Source organism: Atta colombica, unplaced genomic scaffold (assembly GCF_001594045.1).
Source record: "Atta colombica isolate Treedump-2 unplaced genomic scaffold, Acol1.0 scaffold277, whole genome shotgun sequence".
NCBI classification, from domain to species: Eukaryota; Metazoa; Arthropoda; class Insecta; order Hymenoptera; family Formicidae; genus Atta; species Atta colombica.
In genome coordinates this window covers 1,208,258-1,224,399 of record NW_017259378.1, presented here as the reverse complement: position 1 = coordinate 1,224,399, position 16,142 = coordinate 1,208,258, and the positions used below count along the sequence as shown (strand labels likewise).

The 16,142-nt window shown below is 28.0% G+C and overlaps 3 protein-coding genes across 3 annotated transcripts in view; 1 reads left to right on the top strand and 2 right to left on the bottom strand.

The window, feature by feature from the left end:
• Nucleotides 1-9,620, top strand: part of LOC108689839 — a 12,625-nt gene extending 3,005 nt beyond the window's left edge. Inside the window, exons 4-8 of the mRNA XM_018196785.1 lie at nucleotides 622-822; nucleotides 7,295-7,461; nucleotides 8,511-8,606; nucleotides 8,941-9,119; nucleotides 9,392-9,620. Coding sequence (XP_018052274.1) covers nucleotides 622-822; nucleotides 7,295-7,461; nucleotides 8,511-8,606; nucleotides 8,941-9,119; nucleotides 9,392-9,620 — 872 coding nt within the window. The remainder of the gene's footprint in view (nucleotides 1-621; nucleotides 823-7,294; nucleotides 7,462-8,510; nucleotides 8,607-8,940; nucleotides 9,120-9,391) is intronic.
• A 1,225-nt stretch (nucleotides 9,621-10,845) lies between these two features.
• On the bottom strand, nucleotides 10,846-12,915 carry LOC108689836 (odorant receptor 46a-like). The gene is made up of 5 exons (XM_018196781.1): nucleotides 12,554-12,915; nucleotides 11,847-12,182; nucleotides 11,301-11,502; nucleotides 10,985-11,140; nucleotides 10,846-10,902 (listed from the first exon to the last, which is right to left on the bottom strand). The coding sequence occupies exons 1-5, from the start codon at nucleotides 12,913-12,915 to the stop codon at nucleotides 10,846-10,848; spliced, it is 1,113 nt and encodes a 370-aa protein (XP_018052270.1).
• A 2,720-nt stretch (nucleotides 12,916-15,635) lies between these two features.
• LOC108689837 (odorant receptor 46a-like) overlaps nucleotides 15,636-16,142 on the bottom strand; it is a 2,448-nt gene continuing 1,941 nt past the window's right edge. Inside the window, exons 4-5 of the mRNA XM_018196782.1 lie at nucleotides 15,769-15,924; nucleotides 15,636-15,689 (exon numbers count right to left, since the gene is read on the bottom strand). Coding sequence (XP_018052271.1) covers nucleotides 15,636-15,689; nucleotides 15,769-15,924 — 210 coding nt within the window. The remainder of the gene's footprint in view (nucleotides 15,690-15,768; nucleotides 15,925-16,142) is intronic.

Below are 16,142 nucleotides of genomic sequence, written 5' to 3'. Positions count from 1 at the left end.
TATATACCGTATGTTAATCTTTCGTGCCAGCTTGACCTGTTCGTTCTACTTCAGATATTACTAGTGCGCGAAACCTTATCGTCCTAAATTCTCGTATGTACCGCAGCTCTTGTTTTTCGCGACAGCTATATTTGCGCGTGCCAAGATTGTGCGTACTAATAAAATGACGTATATTATGAAAGTAGCGTTTTGGAGCAGATGCATGTGGATAATTGCATTAATTTTTACATGATTTTTTAATGATGATAAATTAAAAAAATATAATAGTATAATATTGAATAATTTTTATAATAAAATAAAAAATATATATAAAAATTTTGCAAATCGACGGATACAATTTGAACTTTTTTGAACTCATTATATTATAATTTTCTGAAGGATAAAAGAAACCTAACATTCGCGTGTGTAAATAATTAAGTAATTCCGGATTTCTGAAATGAAGCAAAGTCGAGTTTTATGACATCATACATAATTGCTGTGTATAATTAACTGATTCATTTTCTTGCAAAATATCTTCCTCCTTATATTGAATATGTTTCTGAAATGTTGGAATAAAAAAGATGCGAGAAAGACACCTGGGCAAAGTAATTTTTTTTATTAAGTACTTACCGTACATGACAGGTGCAGTTTCAACTGGAAATATCGGGCGCATTTGCCGCGGAGACAAAGAGAAAGAACTTGGTCGGGCTCCATCGATGGCCAACTGTTTATCAACCACAGTTCCTGTCAATCTGGCAGCTTCTCAAATAGCGGGTCGACACACGCCCACGAGAAATTCTTTGAGGCACAGCAGAATGATCGTAATGCATCGGACCGGTCATCGTGAGTACACAATCACTTCTTACCTGAGCTTTGTATCTTTCTAATCACAGTGTTAACGATAGGCATGACAAAATTATTTAAATTCTTTAAATTTATATTTCTACTTCTCGTCTCACAGACTTCAACAGTCGATTTTTTTAAACATTTTAAAAAAGTAATTATATATCCTGCACGCATCGTATTGTGTAACAAGCGATTGCACTTAGCCATGTCATTTTGTGACTTCTAAATAGTAGAACGTGATAATTCTATCGTTCGTTATTATAAGTACGCATTGATGACGAAAAAAATTACAAGAATTTAAGAATCTAAGCGAACGTTTCGAAATATACATATAATATCTAAGAACGCATGCAATCAGCAAATTACCGATGAGAAGCAATGGCATTCTCTGCGCTCTTCTTGATCGATCTTATGAAATTGTGTGTGTACGATTATTAATTTTTTGACGGCTATGCGATCGATTTCTCTCGAAGATAAGATCGCGCGCTCGCGAATTGCTTCTCCGGTTGCGGAATGCGACCAGCCCGGTACAATTTGATTTTCTCGATTTCTTTTAATAATCTCGTTGCTTCGCACGCGACACATTATGATGTTGCCATATAATTCTACGTACGCTAATGAACGCGACTATCACTCTTAGCCGCCGGCCGGTTGCTTAGCAGGATTGAGATTGATGCCAAGGCAGACAGGAAGATTATAATTAGTATCGCCATGGATTGCAAGAAAGTGCAACGACTTTTTATCATCGTGATAATTAGATAGAATCAAATGCATGAGTAAAGATAGTTAATGAAAGGAGTTAAAGATGATGAAAATGCAATGTGGGAAAAAATGGGAGTTTGTTTTAAAGAAGATGGACATAAAATTGGGATTCATACCTGTGTAATTAAATAAGAAATATATTTAAAGAATATTTAATATATAAAAGAATTTTAATTAAAGAATGTTTAATGTATAAAAAATATCAAACATATATAATATATTCTTTATAAAAAGAATATTATAACATTAACAAGATTTTAAAGGTTCTATTAAAATTCACTAAAATTTCATTAAAAATTCCATTTTTATCACAACCGATTTAAAATTCAATTATCATATTACTGTTCTTATAATTTATCCAATATTTTTTATTAAAATTGTATGTAAAATTATTTTGCCTAAAATTTTTTGTGTGTACGCGTGTGTGTGTCTAGAGAATTATTTTAATGCAAGTGTTGTATTATGCAATTTTTGTTTGAAAAAAATAAAAAAAATGCAATTTATTTGAAGAATTCAGTCGAAGAAATACAGAATTTTATTATAGATTCTGCTAACTACTCTATCGTTCATTTAGAAAAAGAATTCTTGTTTTCTTCAATTACTCTCGCGTATATGTATTTCACTGATGTGAGTTTTAAACGTTTCGTGCTCCGCTGGCCACAGAACATAAAGTGGATGCACATGGTTCTCCGCAGATAGCGGAAGTATCAGACCGGAAATATATCGCGTGATCTTTTTGGTACGTATTCAGAATGCGTAGTCTCATTTTGGCGCAAAAAATTCATTGTACTTTTTAATACTCGTCTCGCTTTGTACACACTGAAATTAATTATCATAACGTAATTCCATTATACTTGCAAAATCGTAACTATTTCTTGATTACAATAGACGAAAATTATTTCACAGGAAATATACTTTTGAGCAGCTAAACTTTCTTATCAGAAAACATTATATCGAATAGAATTATAAATCTTCATTATTTAAAAAATCTGAAGATCAGCAATAAATATTTAAACATTCATATCTATATAAACTGTTAGTCTCTATAGTAATGTTATTTGATCTTATAATTAATATTGGAATATTAATTAAAGCAAAAAAAAATGATTATGTAAGCGATAAGTACTATTTCCATATTTTTTTGAAAATAAGCAACACAGCGCGAGTACGAAGGCTCGAAATTGATGATGTATATACATACCGTGATCCGTTCCGCTGTTCAAGGGCTTAGCATATACGTAGCCCTAATTCTATTTCAGGACTTACAAGCCGACCCGTTATTCTTACGCCCAATTTCGGCGCCCTTACATATGTAATCCTCGTTTGGCTTTCATCCAAAAATATCCGGCCAGTAATCAAACAATCGTAATATTGAAAATAAATGAGTTTCAAACATACATACTTATGATAATTTGAGCGAACAAATAATACGCAACGCTTATATATGTATACACTTATATATACAACAAATATTAATCAATTAAAATGTAATTTTTACGGTGTAAAAATTATTTATATACAAAATTTTTATATTATAAATTTCTTGCTCATGGCAACGCGACAGAAAATATTTGTTGAATATATCAATCTAGAAGTTAATTGCAACATCTTACAACCGCGTTAGTTAACAAAATTACAGTGCAATTACTTAATTAATGACCTGCAGTCATGCCTTCTTACGCAAGTTACATCGTGAGCATTCATGCATTGGGGACAACGGATGATGAAAACGTACCACCCAGTATGCGTATATTATATGTGGGCCGCACATTTTGCGGCAAATTTGCCGGCCGTGACGACGCGATGTATGAGACAAGGACCGACGTTGCTCATTGTTATCTCATACATATAATGTGCATTCACGTTTATATTCACATAAATCGACCCATTTACGTAGTCGACGTGACAGGTACCTGATGTGAACGAAGACAAATTACAGATAGTTTGGAATTTACACGGTGAATGGATTGCAATATACGAGTCATTGTTAAATAATATCGGCTTTAAATTCCGTTTTGATTTTAATAATTGCACCGGACGAGTCTAATTTTCAACTTCCGTAATTTTAATAATAAACGTAGCATGCTTTTTAACTTCTAAATTTGGCAATTATTTTCACAATGTTTATCTATTGTTATCTTGGGTCACATGTCAAGTAAGTATAAATTTCTGAGCTGCTGAGTATTAGTAGCGATATATCATACTAGCGATATATCATTGATAAATGGATATTAAATTAAAGGTGATAAGTGCGTACGTGATTCATTCCGTTGGTTGTGTCGTCGTTTGACCTCTTGATATAACTCTTTCTTCCTTTATACCCGCACCGGTATATCCTCGTATTGTGCAATAAGTACGGCGTACATATGGCGAAGCAATACAATACGAACAACGCGTATTCATGTCCTGCATTCCCGCACCGTGCGAATCGCTCCTCAAAAGAGCAGCAATATCTGCTACTTGACAACTGCAGTAGTCGTCCGATCACATCAAAAAGAGTCCTGTTTTTTAGAGAAGGAACAGTCTGCAATTTTATGTTACCTTAAGATAATTACGTGAAAATCGAGATTATGTTCGCTTTTTAATCGACCTTTCTACAATGTGCGGACGTTTATATTCTGCAGTTGCAGTTTGCATCGTTCGCCAGTTATAGCACGTACCTGCGGTACAGTTAGAGACATAATCCTCACATAGCAGATGCGCGCATTACGTTTCCGTGTGTGAAAATTGTTTTTCTCTTCCGTAGCGAGCACGTATCGTATCTTCTACGAATTGTCGAGCGATGTCGTGAGATATTAAAATTCTGCATGCGTATTGCGCTGCAAAAGAATTTCTCTTTTATACGTGCGTGACGTAAAATGCATCCATGATCAATCTCTGCGTAAACATTAATAGTAAAAATTGCCCTATGTTTAAGAATACTGATTTTAGGATAGAATTTTTAAGAGTTTTTGATTGTAAAAGTTGATTGTATTTAATATCTCTAGCAACATTGATTATTGACTGATGTACTATATTGACTGATTTATGCTCTAACAACAATATTAAAAAATGTCAGGCAATAGTGTAAAAAAGAGTTGCCTTAATTTGAATTACCTTAATAAGAATTTTATTTTAATTAAACAATGAAATGCTAGTTTGTCTCTTTAAATGATTTAAATTTTCTATAGATTAAAATTTCTTTAGTCTCACATATATATATGCTTCATAATTTTTAAGAACTATAAGAATAATTTATATTGTAACAATAATAAAAAAAAAAAAATTTTAATCTTCAATAATGAAATATGTCAATATATTGTAAATTGTTACAATATCGCGTAAAGAAAAAGACGTTTTTAAATATTATTGTCAAAAATTAGTCGATATAACAATCGATTAATGTTGCTAGATATATTAAATATGAGTTTCTATTTCTTGACAATCTTATCTTAAAAACTTTCGCCAGTTATAGCTTTTTTAAACATGAAAGAACAAGTACATTATAAAATATGACAAGCAATTTTATTTTCCAAGAATCTTTATCTTGAAATCTACTTTTTTAAACGTAGGGGGATAAGATTTACATATCTATTAGATATATCGTCTAGATTTTTCCTTGCTATCATCTTTCTCGGTTTAAAGTGTGCCGCGACACTAAAACAGTTGAGAAACACTGACTTGGGCTCATAGAGAATAATTATCTCAGGTACGTATATGAGTTTCCACATACACGATTATAGAGTTACCACATTATACATACATTAAAACTAAAGAGATTTATAATTTATAAATATGTTTTTAAATATGTAACATGTAATATGTTTGTATTCTATTATCTAATCTTATATTTAATTCTAAACTATTAAACAAAATAATAAATAATAAGAAAAATCAGAATTAATAATGTACTTCTTTTCTTGAATTTATAGTTAATGGTTGAGAAATTTCTTGTTTTTTTCTTTTTTTTTTTCATTTTTTTCTAATTAATTTTGTCTAATTTGTAGCTTGACTTTGAATATATTAATTAGTTTATATCTGACTACAGTACAAGTTTGCATACTATACTTCCTCAATCAAGTATTCAGCACAGCGTATCCAGTAAACATAGTGTCCCTTCACTCTTGCGGTTTTTCAATGGCGGTCAAAGTACTCATTTCTTCCTCACATTAACGTTTCATAGTCTGTTCTCAATAGTATAAATACACTGTAATCGTTGTTTCTATTGCTTAATCTATAAATATTGATCTATCATTTACGAGGAAATCCGCTTTTATTATTACGCTTTTTTTATTTACGGAAAATTTTATAGTCCAGTGAGAAACTCATTTTGAATCGATTCTTGCAACGTTCATTTGTAATTTTTGAATATCAATCATATAATCCTAAATTTTTTTACATTACAAGGAATTTTTTATTTGAAAAGGAAGGAAAAATAGTTCGAGTAACTTATAATTTAGTTATATATGGCGATGAACACATTAGATGTTATTGTATCAGACATTAACTCAATGCGTTGTACATTAATGCATTTTTTAAATTATTTCTAATTATATCTATGTGTATTTCTTAATCTTACATATGTGAAGTTCTGCAAAAAGACATTACTTATTTTATAATCATGCTTTTTTCTTATAACTTTTTTCTTATATATACATAGAATTATATATACGTAGAATTAGTTTTTCAAGTTAGTTCCCGCGTCCGTTCGATATGTCAAAAAAAAAAAATGTTTATATACACACATATAGGGAATTTTTTTTAATATTTAAAAAAATTTAAAGGGATATAGCATATATGTTATTTAGTAGCACTATATTTTTATAATTAACTGTATAGTTTTTCTCTTTACTGTATAGTTTTTTTCTTATAAATCAAAGGTACTTAAGATACTGTTTACGAAACTTGACAAGGAACTGCCATTTACATACCATTGCAAAATGCTATGGTGGTAGACGATTGCTCGCATTTTCTATTCAATATTCCAGTGGGAAATACTCAATCTTGCAGTGTAAATAATGGTAGTAGGCGAGTTTCCTGGCGATTTCTTCGATATGGCAAGGACATTTAATCATTCATCAACCGGTTGAGATACCTTGTAAGGAAGGATGGTGACGAGGCCACCTTGTTCGAAAACTCTCCTTTCTTTCGCAGATTTAAGTTTCTCGATTCCATGAGATATCGCTCAATGATCGGCAGTTTGTATGGGGAAATGTGTGTCGTAGCGAAGGATAAAATGACGTATGCCTATCTTCGCAACGTCGAATTACCTAATTACCTAATAGGCGACCGACTGCATGTCTCAACTCTCTAACTTAAGAGATCTGCGCGAGTAAATGTTTCTAACGGATGTAATGTGATGAATTGCGTGACGAAATTATCGACTTTTTCTCCGGGGAATAATCCCACGACAACTAAGAAAGGATGTGAATCGTGATAAAAGATGATGAAGATAGTTTACTTCTTTTGTGTTCGAATTTACCTAATCACTTTCAAAAATGATCTAACTTTTTTATTTTGTCTAGTATTATTTGATATTATTTCGTTTTTTTTTTAAATAAATAAATTGATGCGTAACTTACAATACATGTATGAATAATGTAATCATCCAAGAACAAATTTTGAATAAATTTGTAATAGATTGCCAGCGATAATTATGTATTGATGACGCGATATTACGAAACGATAACGATAGCGATGAGAGTAAAAAGTAGGTTTATATTTTTAGGCCCAGAGAAGTTTTTACCTCCTTTGATCTACCATCGACGATTAGCTCGATGTCTGGCAGCATTGCAGACTATTCTCGGCGTCGCAGTGATTTCTTTGTCATTATGGTTGTTGCTTTGGGCACCGCACCTGCCTATTATGGACAATCCATATTGGAGTGGCATGCCCGTAAGTGCAATAATTTTATACGGCGATTAAATTTGCATTCCATATCATGATAATGCAAGAATACAAAATGGTAATCCTCGCTTATCTAACAAGCTGAGTCTGCTAGAATAGGCACACTAACATATGGCTGCAATTAGACTTACATATGTATTATAAAATGATATAATCATGCTTTGTAATAACACAGATGTATTATTTTTTTATATATTATAATCGTATGTATCTAACAGTTTTAAGTCAAAGAGATTGTTTATTGGAACTAATCGTTATTTATTTGCTGTATCGGTTTTAACGGTTTTGAATATAATACTCCTTCAGATTTTTTATAAAACTTAATATTATTAAAAAGCTTAATCCTTAATTAATTAAAGGTAAGTGTGCAATAAAAGTAATCTTCTTAATAACAAAAATATTTTGCTTTTTTACAATATTTTTAATTTTATACAGTATTATTAATATGAAATAAAATTGTACAGAGTATCCCATTTTAATCTTCGCATCGAAATATCTTGTAAAAACAAAAATATTATGCATTTTACATATGCAACTATATGTTTTCTTTACTTCAATTTATTTATCTTATTATTCTGTGCAAACAAGTATAAAGGTATGATTATTATCAAAAGATTAATATTTTACGAGATATTTCATATTTCATGTTACAATAAAAAATAAAATATCTCATAAACTATATTAAGTTTTCGTTATTTACCTTAATACTTTTATATGTAGAATAATTAGTGGAATCATATTAGATTATAAGAAAAACCTTTTATTAAAAAAAATGACCTTCATGTAATCTTAATAAATCAATGTTCTTTGAAATTTATTTTTTAAGGTTACGTAAAGGTTATTCAATCCCCTTTAAATCAACTTTTATATAAAATATTTTTTGAAATCCTTTATACTTTTCAAAATATTAGATACAATAAGTTTAAAATGGGATATGTGTAACTTTAAACGCGTAAGTATATCTTACATTAACATTTTAAGTTGTAATATTTTCTTTTCGTTCAATTGTTTAATATTTTTTATTTCGATATTTTCAGCTCTTGATGTCTGGGAGTTTTGGAATTTGCCTGTTGTGCTGTTTTAAAAAGGAATATCCGACTTTGACTTCTGGATTTTGTCTTTCCGCTACAAAGGTAAATAAAAATTCTGATTCATTGTAGAGATTTCTTAGAGACACTTTCAAGACCGAATTACTTATTCAGCTCGTCTAATTTTTTATATTGTTAAAGCAGTACAAGATATTTAGCATTATTATTATATGTTGTTTTATAATAGTATATGTAGGTAATGTTTCTATTTTAATTAATTAAAAAAATTTTAATTGCAGAAAAGTATCAATTTTATTTATATGTTATTTGATTTATTAATTTTATTCTGATTTATTTCTAAAATAATTATTGTATATTACTTACAAAAATCACACTCTTTTTCTATGATGCTTACATCACGTTTCTTCATGATGAACAGGTAGTTAGCATATTTTTGGCAGTTCTGGCAACTATTGCATGTGTGAGTGCGTGCATATTCTCTGCAATACACTTGTCACGTCTTATGGGAATGGAATGCACTCCGGCACGAGTATTAAATGCTACGTGCGTATGCAGACCACGCGGCGAATCGCTTGACTCACTCGAAGGTGTAATCAGGTATTCCAAAAAATTGGACATAGATTGTTAGAATTACGTAACATTTTCTAGAACATCTAAAAAAAACCATAGAAATTGAAATATATACATATATCTTATATGTATTTCTGAACACAATCTTTATAAAAATTCGATTTTTTCGATCATTTCGACTTTTTCCTTTTTTTATCGGAAATCTATATTATATAAATATAACGAGTTTAGTAATAACTATATAATTTATGTAAAGATGTAAAAATGCTTTTAAAATAACAATGTGCATATTTTATTAGATACATCGATCTTAATTGTCCCGAAGTAGAAAGTATTCTGACAATCCTCCTCATCTTCTCATGCACTTGTAACGGATTAGGCGTCTTGATGGCGGGATGGTATAGCTATCTCCACTGGAGCACGCGATACAAAAGGCCAAAGTACACGCAGGTCAGGACCAATACCGTTTCCATGAACAATAAATCCAACAGTAGACCGATCTACAAATCGAATCTAGAGGAACGATGACGTTTGTATATAATGATCAAAATCTTTCCATTTTTATTGTGATCCATTGACATCTTCCGTATGATCACCATTGTGATCAATTATACATATGTACAAAAAAAATGTGAACAATTACACATTAATAAATTTTATTTTATACTAATTTAAGACAAAATCATTGAGATATACAAAACGTCAAAAATTATTTTTTAAATATTGATATATGAAAAGGAAAAAAGAATGTAATCTTCACAAAGATATGAGCAGAAAAAAATTTTTCGACAAGCTAGAATTGTCCTAATGTAAACAGTTGCAGTTTTATAAAAGAATAAAAATTAAGTATAAGTGTATTTATTATTAATGATTAATAATATAGATAATAATATTGATAATAATATTAATGATCATATTTCATTAATCAAATACGATAAGTATGATAAATATGTAAACTATAATGAGTTGGTATTTTATAGCTCATTAATTAACGCTCACCTTTTTTATTACGATGCTCAGTATTTGTTTAAACGTAATGTGTGTATTTATGTGTGCATGCATCTGATAGTGCGTTTATCTTTCAACATGAAAGAAGTTTGCAAAAAACGCAAAGACTATTGATTAAGTTACTTATATTAGAATTAAAATTTAAATAAATCTATAGAATACCTCAAGAGATTACCGAAATAATGTAATATTAAAAAAATGTTTGCGTTTAACTTTTTGTACGTTATTTTGGATGTGTTTAGTGAAATAATATTGAATAAAAATTGTCATGAATTAATGAAAAATAAATCTGTGGCAAGTAAATTTGATATAAATTATGCATAATGTTATTCTTACTTACTGCAACATCTAATCCCATAATTGCTTCAATTATCGAAATAATCATTAAAGTATTTCATGATAATGATGTGAAGAAATTATATGAAAAAAAAAGAAATATACGCTACAAAAATATATGCGACAATTCTATTTATTTTTACTATTAATATGAATTTTTTCTACAATATTATGTTTAAATTCACAATTTTATTCATAATTTAATATATTTATAAATTCACTAATATGTTTTGTGCACATTGCAGTTTTAAGTAAATTTTTATAAAAAATGTCATAAAAAATTTTACTTGTTTTTAATAAAACGATTAGCATGAATATTAATTATTAATATAGTTCTGCGTTTCTTATATGATTTTATAAAAAACCAAAAACAAAAATAAAAAACGTTACTTTCTATTTAATAAACACGTTATTGTTCTTGTGTTTGATGCAGCAAATTGAAAGACGAATATGACATCTTAAGTAACTGTAAAAAATTATAGATGTATTTATAAATATTCGAAATTTGCAGTCAGCAATAATTTTTATTTTAATTTGTTGATACTGACGGCTACGAACGATTCAAGATTCATCGTGATAATATACGCGCTACTAAATTCAATGGGAAACGTCGAACGTTTCATAATTATTAGTAGATTCTTTTTGTTGCTATTGCTAAGTTCCAGCCAATTCATATTATAAACACTATTCGCCAACTGAAGGCTCTATAAATAAAAACATGAAAACATTGCAAATTACAAGAAGGGAATATCATATATTTGTTTTAGTTCCTTTTCTTAATCACTTCTATCTCATTATTAATTTATCTTATGTCTTATTTAAGTTTAATGATAAAATTAATTTGTTTAAATGAAATATATATACTTTTAATTTGACTTCATTTCCAAACCAACAATAAATGAAAATCTGTGCCAACATGCAGCCTGTATACATTATCAATGGAATAAATTTCATATATTCATTTGCCATAGCCATTCGATATAAATTTGAGCACACCACCATCATGCTCACCCCGAATTGAACAGCAATTATTTTCGCGAACTTGTCATTTATCGTATGCGCATATCTGCGATTAAATAAAAAATTTTAAATATATTATTCTAAGTAATATAAATAATCTTAAATATAATATTCTATCTATTTCAATTATTTATTGTATTATCTGTGTTCACGTTAAATGTACTTAATGATCAATTATTAGAACAAGTGCAAAATATTTCTATATCAATCATAAAATTCAAATCAAAATTCTCTGAATCTGTGATATTTTACATATATTTATTAGCCAATAAAAGCTTTGAATATTTTTTTATTTTAATGAAAGAATATAAAAAAATTGTTATAAAAGAGATACTTTATATTTCACGTATTTCAAATTCAAGAAAAAGAAAATTATTCAATGAAACTAACTTAACTATATAATTGTGATGATTAATACAATCGCACAAAATATTTTGATTTTGATTGATATTTTTCAATCGATATTCCAATATCTCGAATTGACAACATATGTGCAGCAAGAATCCGCAAACCAAGCTCTCGCAAGCGACATTTACTAAACCGGAACATGACATGCCTATCATTTGGTTAGTATATACGAAAGTAAATGCAATTGGAGTTGAATAATCGAATGGTATCCATGCTCTGTATGTCAAGTTTCCTTTTGAAAGATCCATGAAGATAGATGATATAATTACTACGACAACCGCTGAACCTACGAGGATTAAATATCCCATCGCAACGTTCCTATATATAAAACCACAATTATATAATATCCACTCTTATTTGTTTTTTACTATTATAATATTTGTTTTTTAACTTTACTTGTTATTTTATTTTTAAATAATTTTTGGATTATTATAACTGAATTATCTTATTCTCTCATAATTATTATATCATAAATAAATTTATTTATCAATTCTTATTTAATTAATTTTTAATTTGTTTAAATATAAAAGTAAAGAATTTTTTGTGTAAGTTGTGAGATAAATTTATTTAAAGAATATTGTATAATGTTATAATTAAACATTACATGGATATATTTTATATATATATATATATGTGTGTGTGTGTGTGTGTGTGTGTGTGTGTGTGTGTGTGTGAGTGTGTATACTTACTGTATTCTTTTATCAAATTGCTGTCGAATTGTTATTTCGTGAAATTCATTTGGTTTAAAAGGTTTTTTGCGGAGAACGTTGATTAGCATTCTGACATTTTTATGATCTATCCATAAACAAATATTTTTATAACCCGCGACAAATACAGTCAACATCATATATAATGAATCGGTGAGGTCGTCAGAATTATTGACATACATTATGATGTTCATAAATTGGGATATTGCAAATATATTTAATGAAAGGACCAGAAACATTGCGTAAGTTTTGTAAATTATATGGTTCAACAAGGATGTCCATGAAGGCGGTTGCCAAAATCCAGCAATTGTACAGATAGTGAGAGTAAATTTCAGCACGTGCATTTGAACTGTTCTAATTCAATTTTTCCTACACAAATTGCTATTAATTATGAGACCTTTCAATGTAATAAATTTTGATTAAAATTAGTCGGATAGGTATAAAATAGCTAACATTGAATTTTCATGAAAATGAACGTAATTTTTGGAATGTTATAATTTGCATACCGTGATATTTAATGAAGTAATTCGTCAATAAACAGAGAGCTTGCTTATTAACTGTGCGACTATACAGAACAAGAGCAGCATAAGCAATACTCTGAGAATTTAAGATTGTCGACATAAACACTAAATTTGAACAGCAAATTAATTAAAACGTGTTAATTTGATGATAATTCGTGCACGATTACACCGATTAATATCTCCTTTTACGAGGATATTTGAGAAAACTGTATCATCAATTATGACAGATGTGTACGAAGTTTTAGTCAGATTCTTAGCTGCAGTTTATATTAGAAATTTAATATCCTTTATATTTTTGACATAATTATATACTGTTTATTATAATTGAAATGTCTCATTTATAAAGATTACATACACAAAGTAAATTTAATTTTATTATAGAAAATAGTATATATTATAGAAAATAATAAGAAAGCTCAAGAAATACTAATTTTCAATTTTATTTTATTTATAAGAAATATATTTTTGTAAAAACTTTTTTTATATATTCCTTTATGTAGTTTTCCAAATTAAATAAATCTCCTTTATGTAGATTTCCAAATTAGTTAATAAATAAATTATTTTGAATATAAATCCTTTTTTTAATATAAATTTTGTATATAAATTTTTGTTAAAAGTTAAACTTTTGGAACACGTATTACATTTTTATATTTTTTATACTTTAACTTACTGATGGTTAATTCACTCCTTTGTATTTATCCTGTTTGTCAAATATGTGCAAAATTAATTTATTAAATTGACACACAATTAAAAAAATAAATATGTAAGTCGTTATCTTAAGCAAAAACAGATAGAGCAAAGGATTACAAAGGATCGAGATACTCCGAATGTCTATGAGTCTTATGATTCTACTTTCAGTAGTGATGCTATTTGTAACCCTTAAAAATATGTCTTTGTCTTTATTTGGATTATTAACATAATGTTATATCTACGATAAATGCCAAAGAATATTTTGACGAACGAAAGCACAACGTTTTTACGAGATATATGTTTTATTGAAAAATTGCGTAATATATCCTGTTATTTTACATAGAGGTATAGAAGTAAGATAAATAATTCGGAAAAGTAAATTCCTAGAATTTTCTTTAATAAATTATTAGCCTTCAACTACTTCCACGATCGATATAGTTTTCTTATTGTACCTATGACAAAATACTTATTACTACCATATATTTTCGCAATATCAAGAAATGTATATCCTTAATATTAGTTAATAAAATAGTAATTGGTAATAAAATCTTAATACCAACCAGATACTCGATTTTGCATGATATATTTTTTTATTATCTTACAGTTTATAACTCGACTCTTTTGCATCGAGATGCAATACAAGTCAAAGTATAATTGAAGTAAGCCACATCAAAACGTTGTAAGTACCAAAATTGTGTATTTTATTATAGATTGTAAATATATATTGTATAGATGGATTGTAAATATTGTTCTCTCACATATTAATATCTAATGTGGAAAATCAAATATTGTGTACAAGCGAAGAAAAATGGCCGATAAGTATTTTTTTTTAATATGATAAGATATAAGCACTTTATTTGAAAAACTAATAATATTTTTTAAATTATTTTAATTTTAATTACTGTAATATCATCTTTTTAAATTAGAACTTAATCAAAAATTTAGAAACTTAATTAAAAATTAAAAATTTTTGCAAAAACTCATCTTTAGATATTTCAGTAACTTTTTGGAAAATTTTTGAAGCTATAGTTTTCTTTGTTATGGAAAATTACAAAAAGGCACGTCTGGAATGGCGTGTGCGCATTGTGTTTTGATGCTTCCATGCTTTCATTTGTATGTTATAAAACTATATTATAATTTGCATACTCTGTCCTTCAATGAAAATAAATAAGGCAAAGAAAAAAATTTTAATTATCAATTAGATTTATTTATAAATCTATCCAAACATCACTACATTAATAATAACTCAAACTGAACTTTTTTTTATAATTGCTTATATAAAATTGCGTCTGCTATAATATTTCCGTAACGTTTAATCTAATCCAATCCATTAGATGTAGGAAAAAGTTCGTGGCGTTTTTCCCGTTACATCTAATGAGCAAAACGCCATGAACTTTTTCCCACATTTAATATTTTGTTGGCTAAGATGCTAAATTATAAATCAGAATATTTGAACAAAAAGTAAATAATACTTTGTAATATCATTATATTAGAAATATGGAGAAATATGAAAGAAAATGCATTAAAAAAATGCTTGTAATATGAAAGAAAATACATTAAAAAAATGCTTGTAATAATTTTTTATTTTTAGTACTAATGTGAAATTTTTGAAGTAACTAACATGATTTAATTTATAAAATTTTTATTTCTTTTTTAATGTCTTTATTAAAATTAATGTCAATGAAGATTTTTAATAAGAATATAAGTTTCGTGAAAGTTTATCTAGTTACTAATAAAATATGAATTTTGTATTTAAAAAAATGAAATGTAAATGATAATTAAAATGTAAATGATTTCATAACACGTTGAATAATAACGTTTGTTAATTGAATAATAATTTTATTTATTTATTATTAATCTTGCGTTTGATGCAATAAGTTGAAAGCCGAGTATGACATTTTAAGTAACTGTAAAAATCGTAAATTAAAAATTATTTAAAGTAGTTGTAATATATTTAGCAATAATATTTATCTTTGATATACTAACAGCTACAAATGACTCAAGATTCATCGTGATTATATACGCACTACTAAATTCGATAGGATTCATTGCGCGTCTCATGATTATTAAAAGACCTTTTTTGTTGTTATTGCTAAGTGATGGCCACTGTATATTATAAATATTATTCATCAACTGAAGGCTCTATGGGATACAAAAATATTGCACATTACAAAACACAAATATTATTCATCCCAATTTTATTATAAATATAGCTTTATTATATTATTTATGAATGCGATCTACTTTAGGTTATTTCTTCGAAGCATTTGATTGCAATCAATGCTTCAAAGCATTTGTAGCATTAACTGGACCGTAGCCTATAGCTCTAATAATATACATATACTTATATATATATATAT